This window comes from Calonectris borealis, chromosome 6, assembly GCF_964195595.1.
Source record: "Calonectris borealis chromosome 6, bCalBor7.hap1.2, whole genome shotgun sequence".
NCBI classification, from domain to species: Eukaryota; Metazoa; Chordata; class Aves; order Procellariiformes; family Procellariidae; genus Calonectris; species Calonectris borealis.
This window is the reverse complement of record NC_134317.1, coordinates 40668390-40681177: the sequence shown is the minus strand read 5'-3', so window position 1 is coordinate 40681177 and position 12788 is coordinate 40668390. Positions and strand designations below refer to the sequence as shown.

Genomic DNA, 12788 nt, shown 5'->3' with positions numbered 1-12788 from the left:
GGAGGGAAATTGATATTGGCTTTTTATGAATCTTCAGGTCAGGTACGTTAGAATCAACAGATTTTTGCATTAACCTCACTGCTTCACAGCACTTTTGCCCTTGGCAAGACATAATTAAGAAAGGCATGAAAATCTATCCGAATGTATCGAGAGGAAATTATTCTCTGTTAATGGCAGCAACAGCTAAACAAGCAGGCAAGCCACGCTGCTAGCAGAGCCCAGCAAATGATGCAGGGCTGTGTTTTAACCTAAACCGAGGATTTTCCTTACCAAAACTTTAAGGAGTAGCTTTTGAAATGAGGATTTGCACTACATGTTGTTTTGGGAATTAACTTGTTTTCCCCCAACAGCTGCATCCCTTGAGCTCTTCTGTTTGCCACTCTAAAACGATGACCACGGGGACTGAGACTAAGCTAAAATCTTTTCATCACACTGAAACATGGCACTGTAACTGCCTTCAACACTTTGGTAGAAAGCAAAAGCTACTGGATGGAAGGAAAAAACCAAGTAAATGAAAAAAAAAGGGGGGGTTTCAGTCATTTAAGTGGGTCTGTCAGCTTGTGTTATCTTCATGCATTTGTGAACCCGAGCTTTAATTGACTGGCTGTAGTGGAGAGCCGAAAGATAAAATCTTGGTCTCAAGATGAACAGACAGCTTAAAGCGTTGCGATCCTTATTCATTAGGATGTGTCAGAGGGATTCAGGGGGGGAAGAGACACAGCAATGTCTGTTACTCTTTCTCATGAAGTTCCCAAAATGCAAGAGGGAGGCGAAGGCTGTGCGCCACGCTCGGAGCCACGTCCAAGAGCAATAACAAAATTTGCTCATCAGATTCCCTGTGACAACGGAGACTATCCTGGCGCCTACTTATTTCTATCACTTTGTGAATTATTTCATTTCATTTGCGAAGGGTAAAGCCAAAACGACAAGCATTGGCCAACTATGAGCCAGTCAGCTCCAGCTGCAGCAGGAGCAGAAAGCCCTGCCAGCGGGGGGGTCTCGCGTCTCATCCCTACAGCCTGGGACGCAAGGAGGGGGTCAGCTCCCCCCCACAGTACCCCCCACGCAGATATGCTCCTCGATCCCAAGGAGCAGCCACGCCACCGCGCCGCCTCTCCCCTTCATCCGCCGCCGGCTCAGAGCTGTGCGGCAAGCCCCGGCCTCCCTGGCCCCAGAGACCAGGATCCCCAAGGCGTGAAGGCTGCTCTTAAGAGGATGGTAAGAAATACTTCCCTGCCTAAAACAGGTTTCAGAAAACTTTGTCTCTCCAACAGATGAGTGAAGAGAGGAGTGGAGAAATTTGGCAAAACCATGGAGGAAGCCTCCTGGCTTCTAGTTGAGGGTCCCGATCACTACACCGTGCCCTGGAGCCCCTTCAGCAGGTGGCTGATTCTCCTTCTCTCCTCTTGCCCTCGCTCCCATCAGTAGGAGCTGCTTCTTTCCCTTTCCTCCGGGTTATCTGGGCAGCCTGCCTGCTTTTGGAAGAAAGATGCTGCCCACTGCCGGTCACCAGGGACGTTGGGGACTGCAACACAGAAAGCCACCGACCCCCAAAGTGGGGGAGTCTGGTTACTGGGGGAAATGGTCAATGGTGGTGAAGGGTTGGTAGGGAAATCCAGCAGCTCCTGGACCTGTGAGAAGCCACCTTTGAGTCTGCACTCCTGGGAAGCCTGAGCGATGCTCACAGTTCGGATTCACGTGACGCCAACCAGACGGGAAGGAATCGCCAAGTGCTGCCACCGTAAATGAGGGGGATTCAGCGATGGGAACACAGAGGCCAAACACACATGAGCGGCGTTCGTTCAGGTGTAGATGAGTCTGAGCTACGGTGACAAGCACGGCGATGGCCACTGTTACCCCTCCCCGTCATCAACCCAAGACATCAACCTTGCTGGGTGCGATGGGAAACCCCATACCAAGTGCAGCAGGCTGTATGCAAAGGTGGTGGACAGAGCTGGTTGACATACCTTTTCTCTGAAGATCATCAACAACAACAACAAACCAATGACATTTCCTATGAACATTTTCTGCTCTTCAACAGAAACATAAAACTCTACATGAAAGCCTTTTAAAATATTTGTGAGTAAAAATCATGGTTTAATATAAGCCTCAGGATTTCAAGTAATATTTTGGTATAATTTTCCAGACTGGTCTTAATTTTGCCAATTCCTTTAGTAAAAGTATTTTGCATTTCCAGCTGTTTGCTTTTTCTCTGTATTAAAGAGCAGAAGATGTGTTGAAAATGTTATTTCTTTGTAAACATTTTCATTTAGATCCAAAAGCAACCATTACTTTTATCCAGCAGCGGTGATGTATGCAAGAGGAAATATATATGGGTAGTGAATTCCAAACACGAGAAGATGAGTCTAAGCAGCCATTTCTTATATGTTAAGAAAGCCATGAAGAGGTTTATGTGAAGCTAGCTCACCTCTTAATCTGTCTTCGTATCTACGTTAGGAGAAAGGGGCTTTTTCAGAGACATAAGTGCGTACGGGCTGCGGTACAAGAGCAGGGAGACCTTCTTGGAAACACATTTATTTTCCAAAGAGGTACTTTCAGTCATCCCAAAACCTGTCTTGAAAGTATTGCTGAATCCGACTCCAATTTATGAAATCATTTCAGCAGGACAATGAGGGCCAACACTATACACAGTCCAGCACAAAACCTACAACATTACAGGCTTGGTGAGTGTCTTACTGGCCCCAGTGGGAGTTTTGCCATTGATTTCGGTGAGTTTTCCCCTGGTTTTAAGTAATAACCATTGGATTCTTAATTTAGGGACAAAACCTCTCTCTTTTCTTACACGCTTGATTTCATGTTAGACTAATTATGAGAAAAAAGCAAAGATATCAAACAACTATCACCGATATCAGGGCTCAATCCTATAAAACCTTACTCAAGTCAGCAATCCCATCGGCTTCAATGAGAAGACAGAGGCCATGAAGGGCAGCCTTAATTTTCAGTTGCCACCTCATAACTGAAGCCCACACGCAAGGAGAAGTAACAGCCCCAACGCCAGCTTGTGCCAATGGAAGTAAACCTCCTGGCGATGCATCGGTAACAACATTTTAATAAAATGTTTCCTTTATATCTCTTTGTTAAAGCCAATACAGTACTTTCTTACCATTTTTGCAGACAGGACAACACTGTTCTGGTTCATAGACTGGGTTGACACACTCGGGAACTGCGCAGTCTGCTACAACACAGTGAACTTCATTGCTGGGCTCGCAGCGACACCATTCGCATGGCGAGGGCTAGGAACAAATCTAAAATTAGCCCATTTCCTCCCGTAGCTCACAAGTTTGCAACATTTCTATCTTGCCATAAGATAAGCACATCAGCGTTTAATACCTCTTGACTGCATTCATTCATCACGGGTAATATAAATTAACCTATAGGACAGAACAGCAACATCTCAAATAGGCAACTAGAACATTAGAAAAAACAGTGAGCATGATACTTGTTTTCCCAGAGAGGCTGCACGGTTTTTTAGCTTTTGTCAGACTTCAGCTCCCTTCACCAAAAAGTCTGAGCTGAAGCCACAAGGTTGTCCTTCTGCCCTACTCATCGGCTGCTATCTCATCTCACACATTTGGCCGGCAGCAGAGCCGGATTTTTGGAAGACCACGCGTGGTGGTTCCTCCCAGGAAGGGAGGACAGGGTGATTCTCCAGCTCATACTCATAGCTCATGTAGACCACCACTGCCAGCAAACCCCAAGCTGTGGGAAAGGTGCTGCTGGGGTGGCCTGTCCATCCGCCAGCCTCTCCATGTGCTTTCATTCCTGCTTGTCAGAGCAGAGGAGAATAGCGTGGTTCTTGGAGGGGCAAAACCGTGTTATTCTGTGTGTGTGCAGCACCTGCATCAGGGGTCTGTAAGCATTCCCATAACATAACCATTAGATCTGGTCCTGGCCCCACTCCTGCCTTTTTCAACAAGGTTTCTGAGCAACTGCCTTACACAGAATATGTAAATAATTAAGAGCCTGAATAATTCTGCTGAAGTCAGGGAGTTCTGGATTGAAGCACCTGGCTAAATGGTTTTGTTTCAGCTCCATCAATTCAAACAGGAATCTCTATCTACCTCCAAATAGTAGAGAGTTGTCACTGTCTCATCCTTTGAAAAGCTGTGGAAATCTGTTGAAAAATAGAAAGATTGTTCCCAGTGTCCTTACGTGTGTGCAAGTGTGATGAAAGGATGACAACAGAACTAAGAAAGGGGCATAAGAGGAGAATTTGAAAGGAAAATCACTTCCTTTCAGTGCCTGCAGGTTCAATACATAACTCCCAATTCCTCAGCAACGGTAGGACCATCACTGACACTTGAACGAGTAAATGTGGGTATTGGAAAAAATTCTGCTTTCTGTCGCATTGGTGGGAATCTGCAGCAATGGGAATTCCTCCACATTAAAAAACAGTGAGATGTAAAGGAAAGGAGGATTCATCCCCATGTGTTTCAGACCCCAGTTATGCATCACTCATTTCTACAAGACAGATACAACCTGTGAGCCCTGGTTCTGGCAGGTAAAAAGCTTTTCAGTTCACCTCTAAGAAGCTCCATATGTCTTGAGTCAAATTATTTATTCCCAGGAAATTCATTTCTACCTTAAAATGCACTAATTAAAGCTTCCCTTGCTTTGTCTCAGCATCTGCAGTCTATAATTCCCATCACCTCTCCTTTGCTCATGGCTTTGGCAATTGAGATAAAATCAGCACTCCTTGAGCAAGGGAAGAAGTCTGTGGAGGTGGAATTCCTCTCTCTAATTATCTTTCCTCATTCAATCCTGCTTTGATTTCTGTCTGAAGCACCAGGAATCTAAATTCATTTGACTGACATTTCTTATTCAAGGCTATTTAATAAGAAGAAACAATACAGAAGAAAATAGACAGAACTATTTGCTGAGGGATCAATAAGAAAATTGCTGCTTTGTTTTTACTCATTTTAATCGCTAATTATATGGAGCAGTAGAACAAGATCTTGTGATTTGTGGAGGCTTTCACTGACGTATCCTTCAGGACTTGTCCCCATCTTCACTACTACAGTGGCTGCAAGGCTAAGAAATACGTGACGCGTTTCCAGGACTGCAGCCCAATCTACGGCTTAAAGATCATCAGCGCGCGTAGGAGATGCCCGTGAATGACTCTGCAACTGAGTAAATGAGACATGACGTACACATCTTTTGCTTCTGTGTTGTTGGTGTAACCTGAAAATGACACTGTAATAAACCATGGTGTTGCCTGACACTGAAAGCAGCTTTTCAGGAGGGAAGAACCGCACACAATTAGAGAAGGATACAAGGAACGAGCAGCCAGCAAATGAAAAGGCTGCTTTGGCATGAACGACAAGACTTTTCTCAGCCACCTCCTCTTCCCCATCTTACCAAGTTCAAGATACTTGGTCTTGCCTCTAGGATCTTCCTCTGTCTGACCGTTTTGTTCACTTGCCAGTGCCCCTTCCTCTGGCTCTTGCCCAGGTGCTCACCTCCGTGGGTGACTCCAGCCTTCCTGTCCACTTATTTTATGAATGTCTAGGTACTTTGTCCCATGGGATCTGATTTGTAAACCCCTGCCCTTTCAGAAAGGACTTTGATTGAGCATCTTTTTACTGCTGTCTGTGTGCTCTGCATCCCTGCTATTAATTTCCCTGGAGCTACCCTTTTCCTGGAATAACTATGGGACATTGGCCAACAAAGTCCTCTATTTATTTACACAGGCATTATGTAGACCAAGCGGCAAAACGACAAACTGGGAACCAGTGAAGAACAGGGGAGCAGTGAAAGATGTCCCCAAGTTTTGTTTCCTGATTCTTCCACCTACCTCGTTTGCTCTTATTTTTCTCCAGATCACAGCAGTTACTCTTTTGTGGTCGGTGGTGTTCCCACCCACGTGCTGCGGCTTCACTTGCTCTCTGTCCCAGTGCAAGTACTGCTCATGGCTAGGAGCATTCCACGGGATCCACTAGGCAGCTCTGTCAATCTCTGCAAGTCCCAGAATCTGGATTTAAAGATTTATCCCCCACGGAAGAGGGGTGGTTTACGCTTTTTAAGCCACTGAAGTTCAAACACCAGCTAACACCAGTGCCTGGAAAAAACCTCTCATCCCTACTGAAAAACAAGGTTGAAAAAATACAACGGGTTTCTCAAGTGTGAAGGAGAGAGGACACAAATCAGAGGCTATGCCATTCCCACATGGACAGTGCAAACGCTTTATTGGTGTCCCTTAAACTGATGTTCTAGAAAAAGTGTGAAGATTAAAGGATCCTAAAAGGCTTGGGCCAGAAGATGATTTACTCACTCCACCTGTCCAAGGCAGAATAACCTTAGAAGACTCTCTAGGGAAGGATTTGTTAGGAAGGATTTCAAGGGATGTTGGTGCAGAAACATTCTTCTCACCATTGTCCAAAAGGAAAGGATGTTCGTGGTGCCCAGCCATAACACGGATACGTGTCCACACAGCAACTGCGTGGTCCCTTGCTGTTCAAGGTATGTTTTAAGATATGAACCTACCATTAAAACCAGAGGAGCAAACCGGGTCCTTTTGTAGAAGGTATCAGTACCGCACTTTGCCTTGGGAAAACTGGTGCAAAGCACCTGAAATTCTTTCTACCCAATTTTCACTTTCAACAGGGGTGAGAGCACTACCCCTCAGAACTGGTGAGGAAATACGTTCTTTGATACTGTTGTCAGTGCAGGGGCCAAGTCGAGCCAAGTTGGTGGGAAGCAGACGTGGCCAACATCTAACCACCATTCAAGGGCTTTTGAGAACAGATGAAGTGGGACACAGAGCACCACAAAGGACCTTCTCAGTCTCAGCACTGACCCTGATTCACCTCTCCTTCGGCCAGTCGCTTCAGAGACCAAAGCAGCACAAGGATGTGGACCCCAAACACCCCTGTTTATAACCACACCTAAGATCATGGCCCAACTCCTATTTCTCTTCTGGACTATTGATCTCAAGGAGGACTGTGACCCCAGGTTTGGTTGGGAGGGCAGGTTCATTCCCTGCTTCTACCGGGGGATGGCCCCATCCCGCACAGCGGGGGGCCGGAGGCAGGAGCCAGCACTCATCTGGTTGCGTGGCTGGAAAACCTTAGTCTCAGGTGCTGTCAAATGGGAAACATCTGCAATCAGTAGAGTTTGTTAACAAAGAAAGAAGGAAGGAAAATTAAAACAGAGAATAGAGAATACGCATGGCTAATAAAGATTTTATGTGCATAAGCACATAATGATAAACTTGATAAATGATATAAACAAACAAATGAAAAAGGCAGCAAAGGAAACAGAATGAAAAACAAGATACACCCTGAGCGGGGGAAATCGGGAAGCCAAACAAGACGTGGATACTGTATCTCCTAACCTTCACTCTCGCTCCCATACATTTTCACTCTCTTTTTGGAAGCAAATGCCAGCACATGCAGGAATTATGATTGCTAACATCACCCAGCTACTCCTCACAGTGATAAGGGGCTCCCCCTCTTACGGGGTTGGGCACCGTAAATACCTCCAGCAGGTCCTCAAGTCATCCAGAGGGACTGGTGGACAGACAGAGAGATCGCATGATCAAACAATTCTTCAGGAAAATAGCCTAAAATACTAATTCTTCCCAAACTTAAGGGAGAGGTGGAGAAAAGAAAATGGAAAATTGAATTCAAAACTCAGTGTCTAAATCTACTCTTTTATGCTTTTCTACAGCTGGAGAGATCTGAATCAAGCATTTTTTCAGACCAAGGCCGTTGGTACAATCACACAAATAACCAATACACAAAACTTCAAGATTTCAGGCAAGATCTTGCAAGAAGCTTCTGCAAGACCTAAGCTTTGCTGCATCTGAACCATCTCACTTAGTCACAGAAATTCCCTTGTCCCAAATACTTACTGAACCTCACCCGTATTTCACCCTTAGCTCATGCCTTGTCCACAACTACAGCACCCTAAGCCACCTCTCTGCTGCCCCAAACGTGTGAAAGACTTTTCTATAACACGTAGATTGCCCTGCAAAAGCTTATTACTGAGTAGTAAGTATTGTCCTTGAGTGAATGGAGGAAGCATATATATAAATGTGAAACATTATACTGCAGCCCTCCTCTTCCCTGCCTCCAATAAGGATTTCTCTTGTCGATCACTCTTAGCTGCTTCTCCACAAACATCTCTAGAGAGCCGGAAAGGGAGTGATTTACCTAAGACAAACAAAAAACTCTGAAGATGACATCTGATTGATACTTTTTCTTTTCCTGTTTGTTCTGTCAATCAGAAGCAATTTTCCTCAGTTTTTGCTCTGCTGTCACGTTCACCCGGCTAACAGTGGTCTCCAAGTGCACTCATTTCAGTCCCGTGTGTGGGCTGCCACCAGCTCGGAAGAGATCTCAGGCCAAGTTTTACGGCTGCAGTCTCCTGTGATCAGCTGTGATCAACCCAGCTGGCTTCGCTCGGACTCGGGGTTTGAGGCTCATATCCCTCCAGGAGCTGGGAAAACGGTGCCCATTTGCCCAGCAGCCTTCTGAGAGCAACGTGTTATTTGGCACCTAAGTATTTCAAGAGCCGGTGGATCTTATATCATTAAAACGACTACACACAGACCTGTTACTCCTTGAGACTCCCCACTCTATGAATTTGGATGCCAGCTCCTGATCTCCTCCAGGCATGTTTAGCACAGCCACTTCCTGAGACTTGGGACCTCTCCTCCCCTTTTCAAGAGAAGGCTTTGAATTGCGTGGTACTTTCTTTGTACCTGAGTCTTCAGCCTCATGGAAGGTTTACGTCTTTGCTGGAGCTAGCGTACAGGCTGCTCAAAGCCACTGCAAATTCTTGCAGTTGCTCTCTAGCCATCTCTTCTGAGATCCAGTTACCAGGATTTATTGGGCTGCTCTCTTCCCCCTCCTTCCTGCACTCTCCAGCTAAGCTTGAAGAGGGTATTTGTACAAGAATGCCCCATATCCCATACTCGAAGACTTCATCTCATTGACAAGGCCCCCTGAAGTGGTCACATAAGGACCATGTCCTCGTGCTGTCCGACTATTGCACAACAGCCCTTCATTAATTATACACAGCTACTAGCAAACAACCACAGAGCAAATCAAACTTTACAACTATTCTATGACAAACACTTGACATTTCTTTTGAGGAAGGAAATAGAAAAGCTTCATGTAAGTGTTTACAACCATCTAATCATGTTACAATAGACACATACTGATCATCATGCAGGGGCTGTTCTAGTTAGCAGAAGACACAAGTATTTCCACTGAATTGAACAGACCTGCTATTGGGGCCTGTGACGCTTTTCACAGTCAAATAGGTGTATTTACAAAATGGGCAGAATGACTGAAGAAATCTGCTTGGTTGAGTGGAATTTTAAGTAACCAAGAAACGAAGCCAGTGGGCTTGCTTTCCGAGCCCCGTGGAAACCCAGGGATCCATCACACCAGAGCAGATGCCAGGACTCTTGATATCACTGCAAACCTTAATCAGGCATGTTAGCTCCCACCTCCTTTAAACACCAAAAAGGAAACGGTGCATAAGTATACGCCTTTTCTAGATTATATCGCAAAGGGAAAAAATGCTTTTCATGGCAGTTTTACTGAATACGGAGTTGCAATGCTTTCTCCCCCTTTGAGAACATGTTAGAAAAAGAAGTGCAAACCCCTTAAAAAGGAGGAGATGTCATCAAATCCATTTCTACTGATGTCAAGGCGGTTTTGAATGCAATGGATCTAACCTGGTACTTCTGCACACGTTTGTCAGTACCTTGCCTTAGATTCGGAGCCCCTGGCTGTATCCACATGCACCTCCTGCCTACACGTCCCCGGGAAGGACTGCGTGCGTCCCATCCCCTGCGAGTGCTGGACTCCAAGGGAAGGAAAGCTGAAAAGCATCGCTGCTGCCAATCTCTCCATCTTCTAGTCTTCAAGAGACTGTGTGCCAGCGCTCACACGGAGAATCGCACTCAGCCTCCCCCCTCAGACGGGCTCGACTGATAGCATCCTGCTCTATGCAGATGAAACAGCAAGAAGAGCAGAGCGATGTAAAGTGAAGTCTGTCAAATTGGGCACTTACATCTTAAGAATAGCTGTAACTTTTAATGACACTAAGGACAATGGCAATTCTGATGGAAATGATTTTTGTAGCTACAGTTTCAGGTGGCGAATTTATTGTCAGGAAGCAAGAAAGGGAAGAAAGTTAAAAAGGACCTGATGAATAAAATCTGAGGCAAAAATGGTTTCCGCATTTACGGCTGAGGTGAGAAGTCATAAACCGGGGGAGATGAATAAAAAAGAAACTGGGATAGCATTCATCGAAGATACTCCCGGAGTCGAAATTAGAATCATTTTCATTGTTATTGAAATTGCCTGTGATCTCAGGCAGATTAGCAGGAGATTCTAGGAAAGCTCAGAGAAAGCTTTCAACTGAGAAATTTTGCAGGTGCCAAACTGCGGAGAACGGGCTAACTAGCGAGTCCCCCCTGAAGGTGGGACTGAATCAGCCCACTTCTCGTCTGGGCTGCTCACTCTGCCTTTACTATTAGCAGTGCATAAATAACTGTCTAAATGGTATTAAAAGTTCGGTAAATGGCTCTTTTTTGTGTGGGTGTGCTAATACAAGCACTTGCATGGGGCAAAAATTTCACTCATTTTTGTCACTTATTTAAAAAAGAAGTCATCCATCTAGCTAGTGGAGACCCATATCAATTACACTATGGAAATCGTAATGACTTGGATTTTCCACAGGTGGAAAGTTGCTCAAATAAACAATCCGGTGAGTGATGATTAGACGAGTACAATCACTGAAAACGCCATCAGGTTGCAAATGATTTTGCAACAGGAAAAAAGTCCTAAGTCATTAGATAATTTATTTGCAGTGAAAAACTGGAGCTGTATCCTACTTCTATGGAGCACTAGCAATACAAATGAACTGCGCCATCCAAAAATTGAAAAATGCTTGCACCATACTGCAGATCGGCTAAAACAAGGAGCTAGCTTCCAAGGAGCAGCAGAAGTGGATGCTGAGATCCTGTATTTCTAAGGGAGCACCCAATACGCACACAAGCGTTACTAATGTAAGACTGAACTGAAATGACAAATTTCTCCCTCAACTGAAAGGACAAGAGAGACACAAATACATTACTGAAAACATTTTCTATAAATGGTGACTCCATCCTATACTCAAAGCAGCCCCATCGCAAGGAGGTAGAGGATGACTTGCCTATTTTCTTAGCCTACAGATGCTGCAGCTCTCCAACCAAAGCTCGATTTCAGTTACCCCCAACTGCTGCTTGTCTATTTGCAGCTACAAGAGTCTTTCCAGCAGGCTGGTGACCAGGCTTGGATTCTGGAGATGGAAAGGCATAAAGATGCTGTAATCCCCCCCCCAGGTCACATATACCTCTCTTCCCCTCCGCCCCAGACCATGCCTGTCCGTACCTGGAAACAACATTACCCTTGTCATCCTTTTGTAAAAATTCCGGGGGAGCTACTACGGATAAGTAAGCTAGATGAGGGAGAGAAGCACAGAAGATGTGCCTCACCATGGGCACCCTGGGCCCACATCTGATGATTCCGGATTGTGATGGCATTAGGAGTTCTGCACTCCTATATTCGCTTTGTGCCACGCAACTCGATGGGTTTAAAAGGCTCCTGGAGTCACGTCTGGGTCTGGAGAGTCCTCCATAAGCAGATGAGAGAGAGACAACGTCCGAGCCCAGCCCTGGCCCTTTTTCCCCGGGAGCGGCGTGTCTGCAGTCTCATGGTTGTTCTTCTCCCCCGAGAGCAGCAGAGGAGCTTTCTGTACCAACACGACTCTGCGCTTTTTTTTTGTAAGAATGCTCTCTTTGTTTTGATATATGTCTCACTTTACTCCTTACAATAGTTGCACCTCACCTGCCCTGGGGCTGAGGGGACTGGAGGTCTCTATCACTTTGGTGATAATTTTTGTGACTCTATTCCAATAGTTTTTTAGTTCGGACATGCCCGGTGCCCAGGGAACAGGACTCCTTTTGGAAGGTTACGGATATGACAGACGGGACTGTGGCTCTAGCGTGCGATGCGCAGCCCCGTTCGGACACAGACAAAATGTTGGTGTGTGCTTCACGTTTGTTAAGCTCCTTTTAATATCAATAGGGAAAGCGAACCCCGCTGGCAGCTTCCTGCTCTCCATTCCCTCCCTGTCGGCTCTGGCAATGAAGGAGCCTTGTCTACCTCCTGGGGCAGGGAGAAAGGAGCCACGGACCTGGTCAGAAAGGTGATCCCTTTTACATCGTCTTCCCTATACCTGAATCTGCTGTTTCCTTCTTCGTTCACGCCGAAAGATGGGAGAAGGTGGCGAGGTCAGCTCTACGTACTGATAAAATGCTGGATTTGTATGAAGGAGGCAGGTATAACATAACCAGCCGTCACTGGGGAGGAGATCTTGGTCCCATTCCTTCTCCTGCAGTTTTCTGTCTGGATCGTCAGACGCCCTTTCACAGCCACAGCACAGGCCAGGCAGATTTACACCAGTGATGGGTTTGCCCCTGCGACTCGTTTACTCCCAGGGTACCCAGATGGCGGCTGTTCGGCCGAACTGAATGCCACCTTTGGGGTCAGTCTGAAGACAAGCTCCGTGTCCCCAGGCAGCTGGGAACAATCGCCCTGGCGGGTGACGGCGCGCTGGGCCGCGGCAGTCAAGGGAAGGCGTGAGCTCCTCTTGCTGTAGGCCCCACGCTGCAGATTTCCGTGCTGTTTCACCCTCAGACGCAGTGTTTCGCACAGTTTTGCAGCTCTGGAGCCCTCAGGGAAGCCGGTCCCACCCCCTGGTACTGC

At 46.2% G+C, this 12788-nt stretch overlaps 1 protein-coding gene across 1 annotated transcript in view; it reads right to left on the bottom strand.

Annotated features, from left to right (window-relative positions):
- Positions 1-12788, bottom strand: part of VWC2L (von Willebrand factor C domain containing 2 like) — a 51905-nt gene that overhangs the window by 30318 nt on the left and 8799 nt on the right. Inside the window, exon 2 of the mRNA XM_075153737.1 lies at positions 3125-3254. Within this exon, the coding sequence (XP_075009838.1) occupies positions 3125-3254 (130 nt within the window). The remainder of the gene's footprint in view (positions 1-3124; positions 3255-12788) is intronic.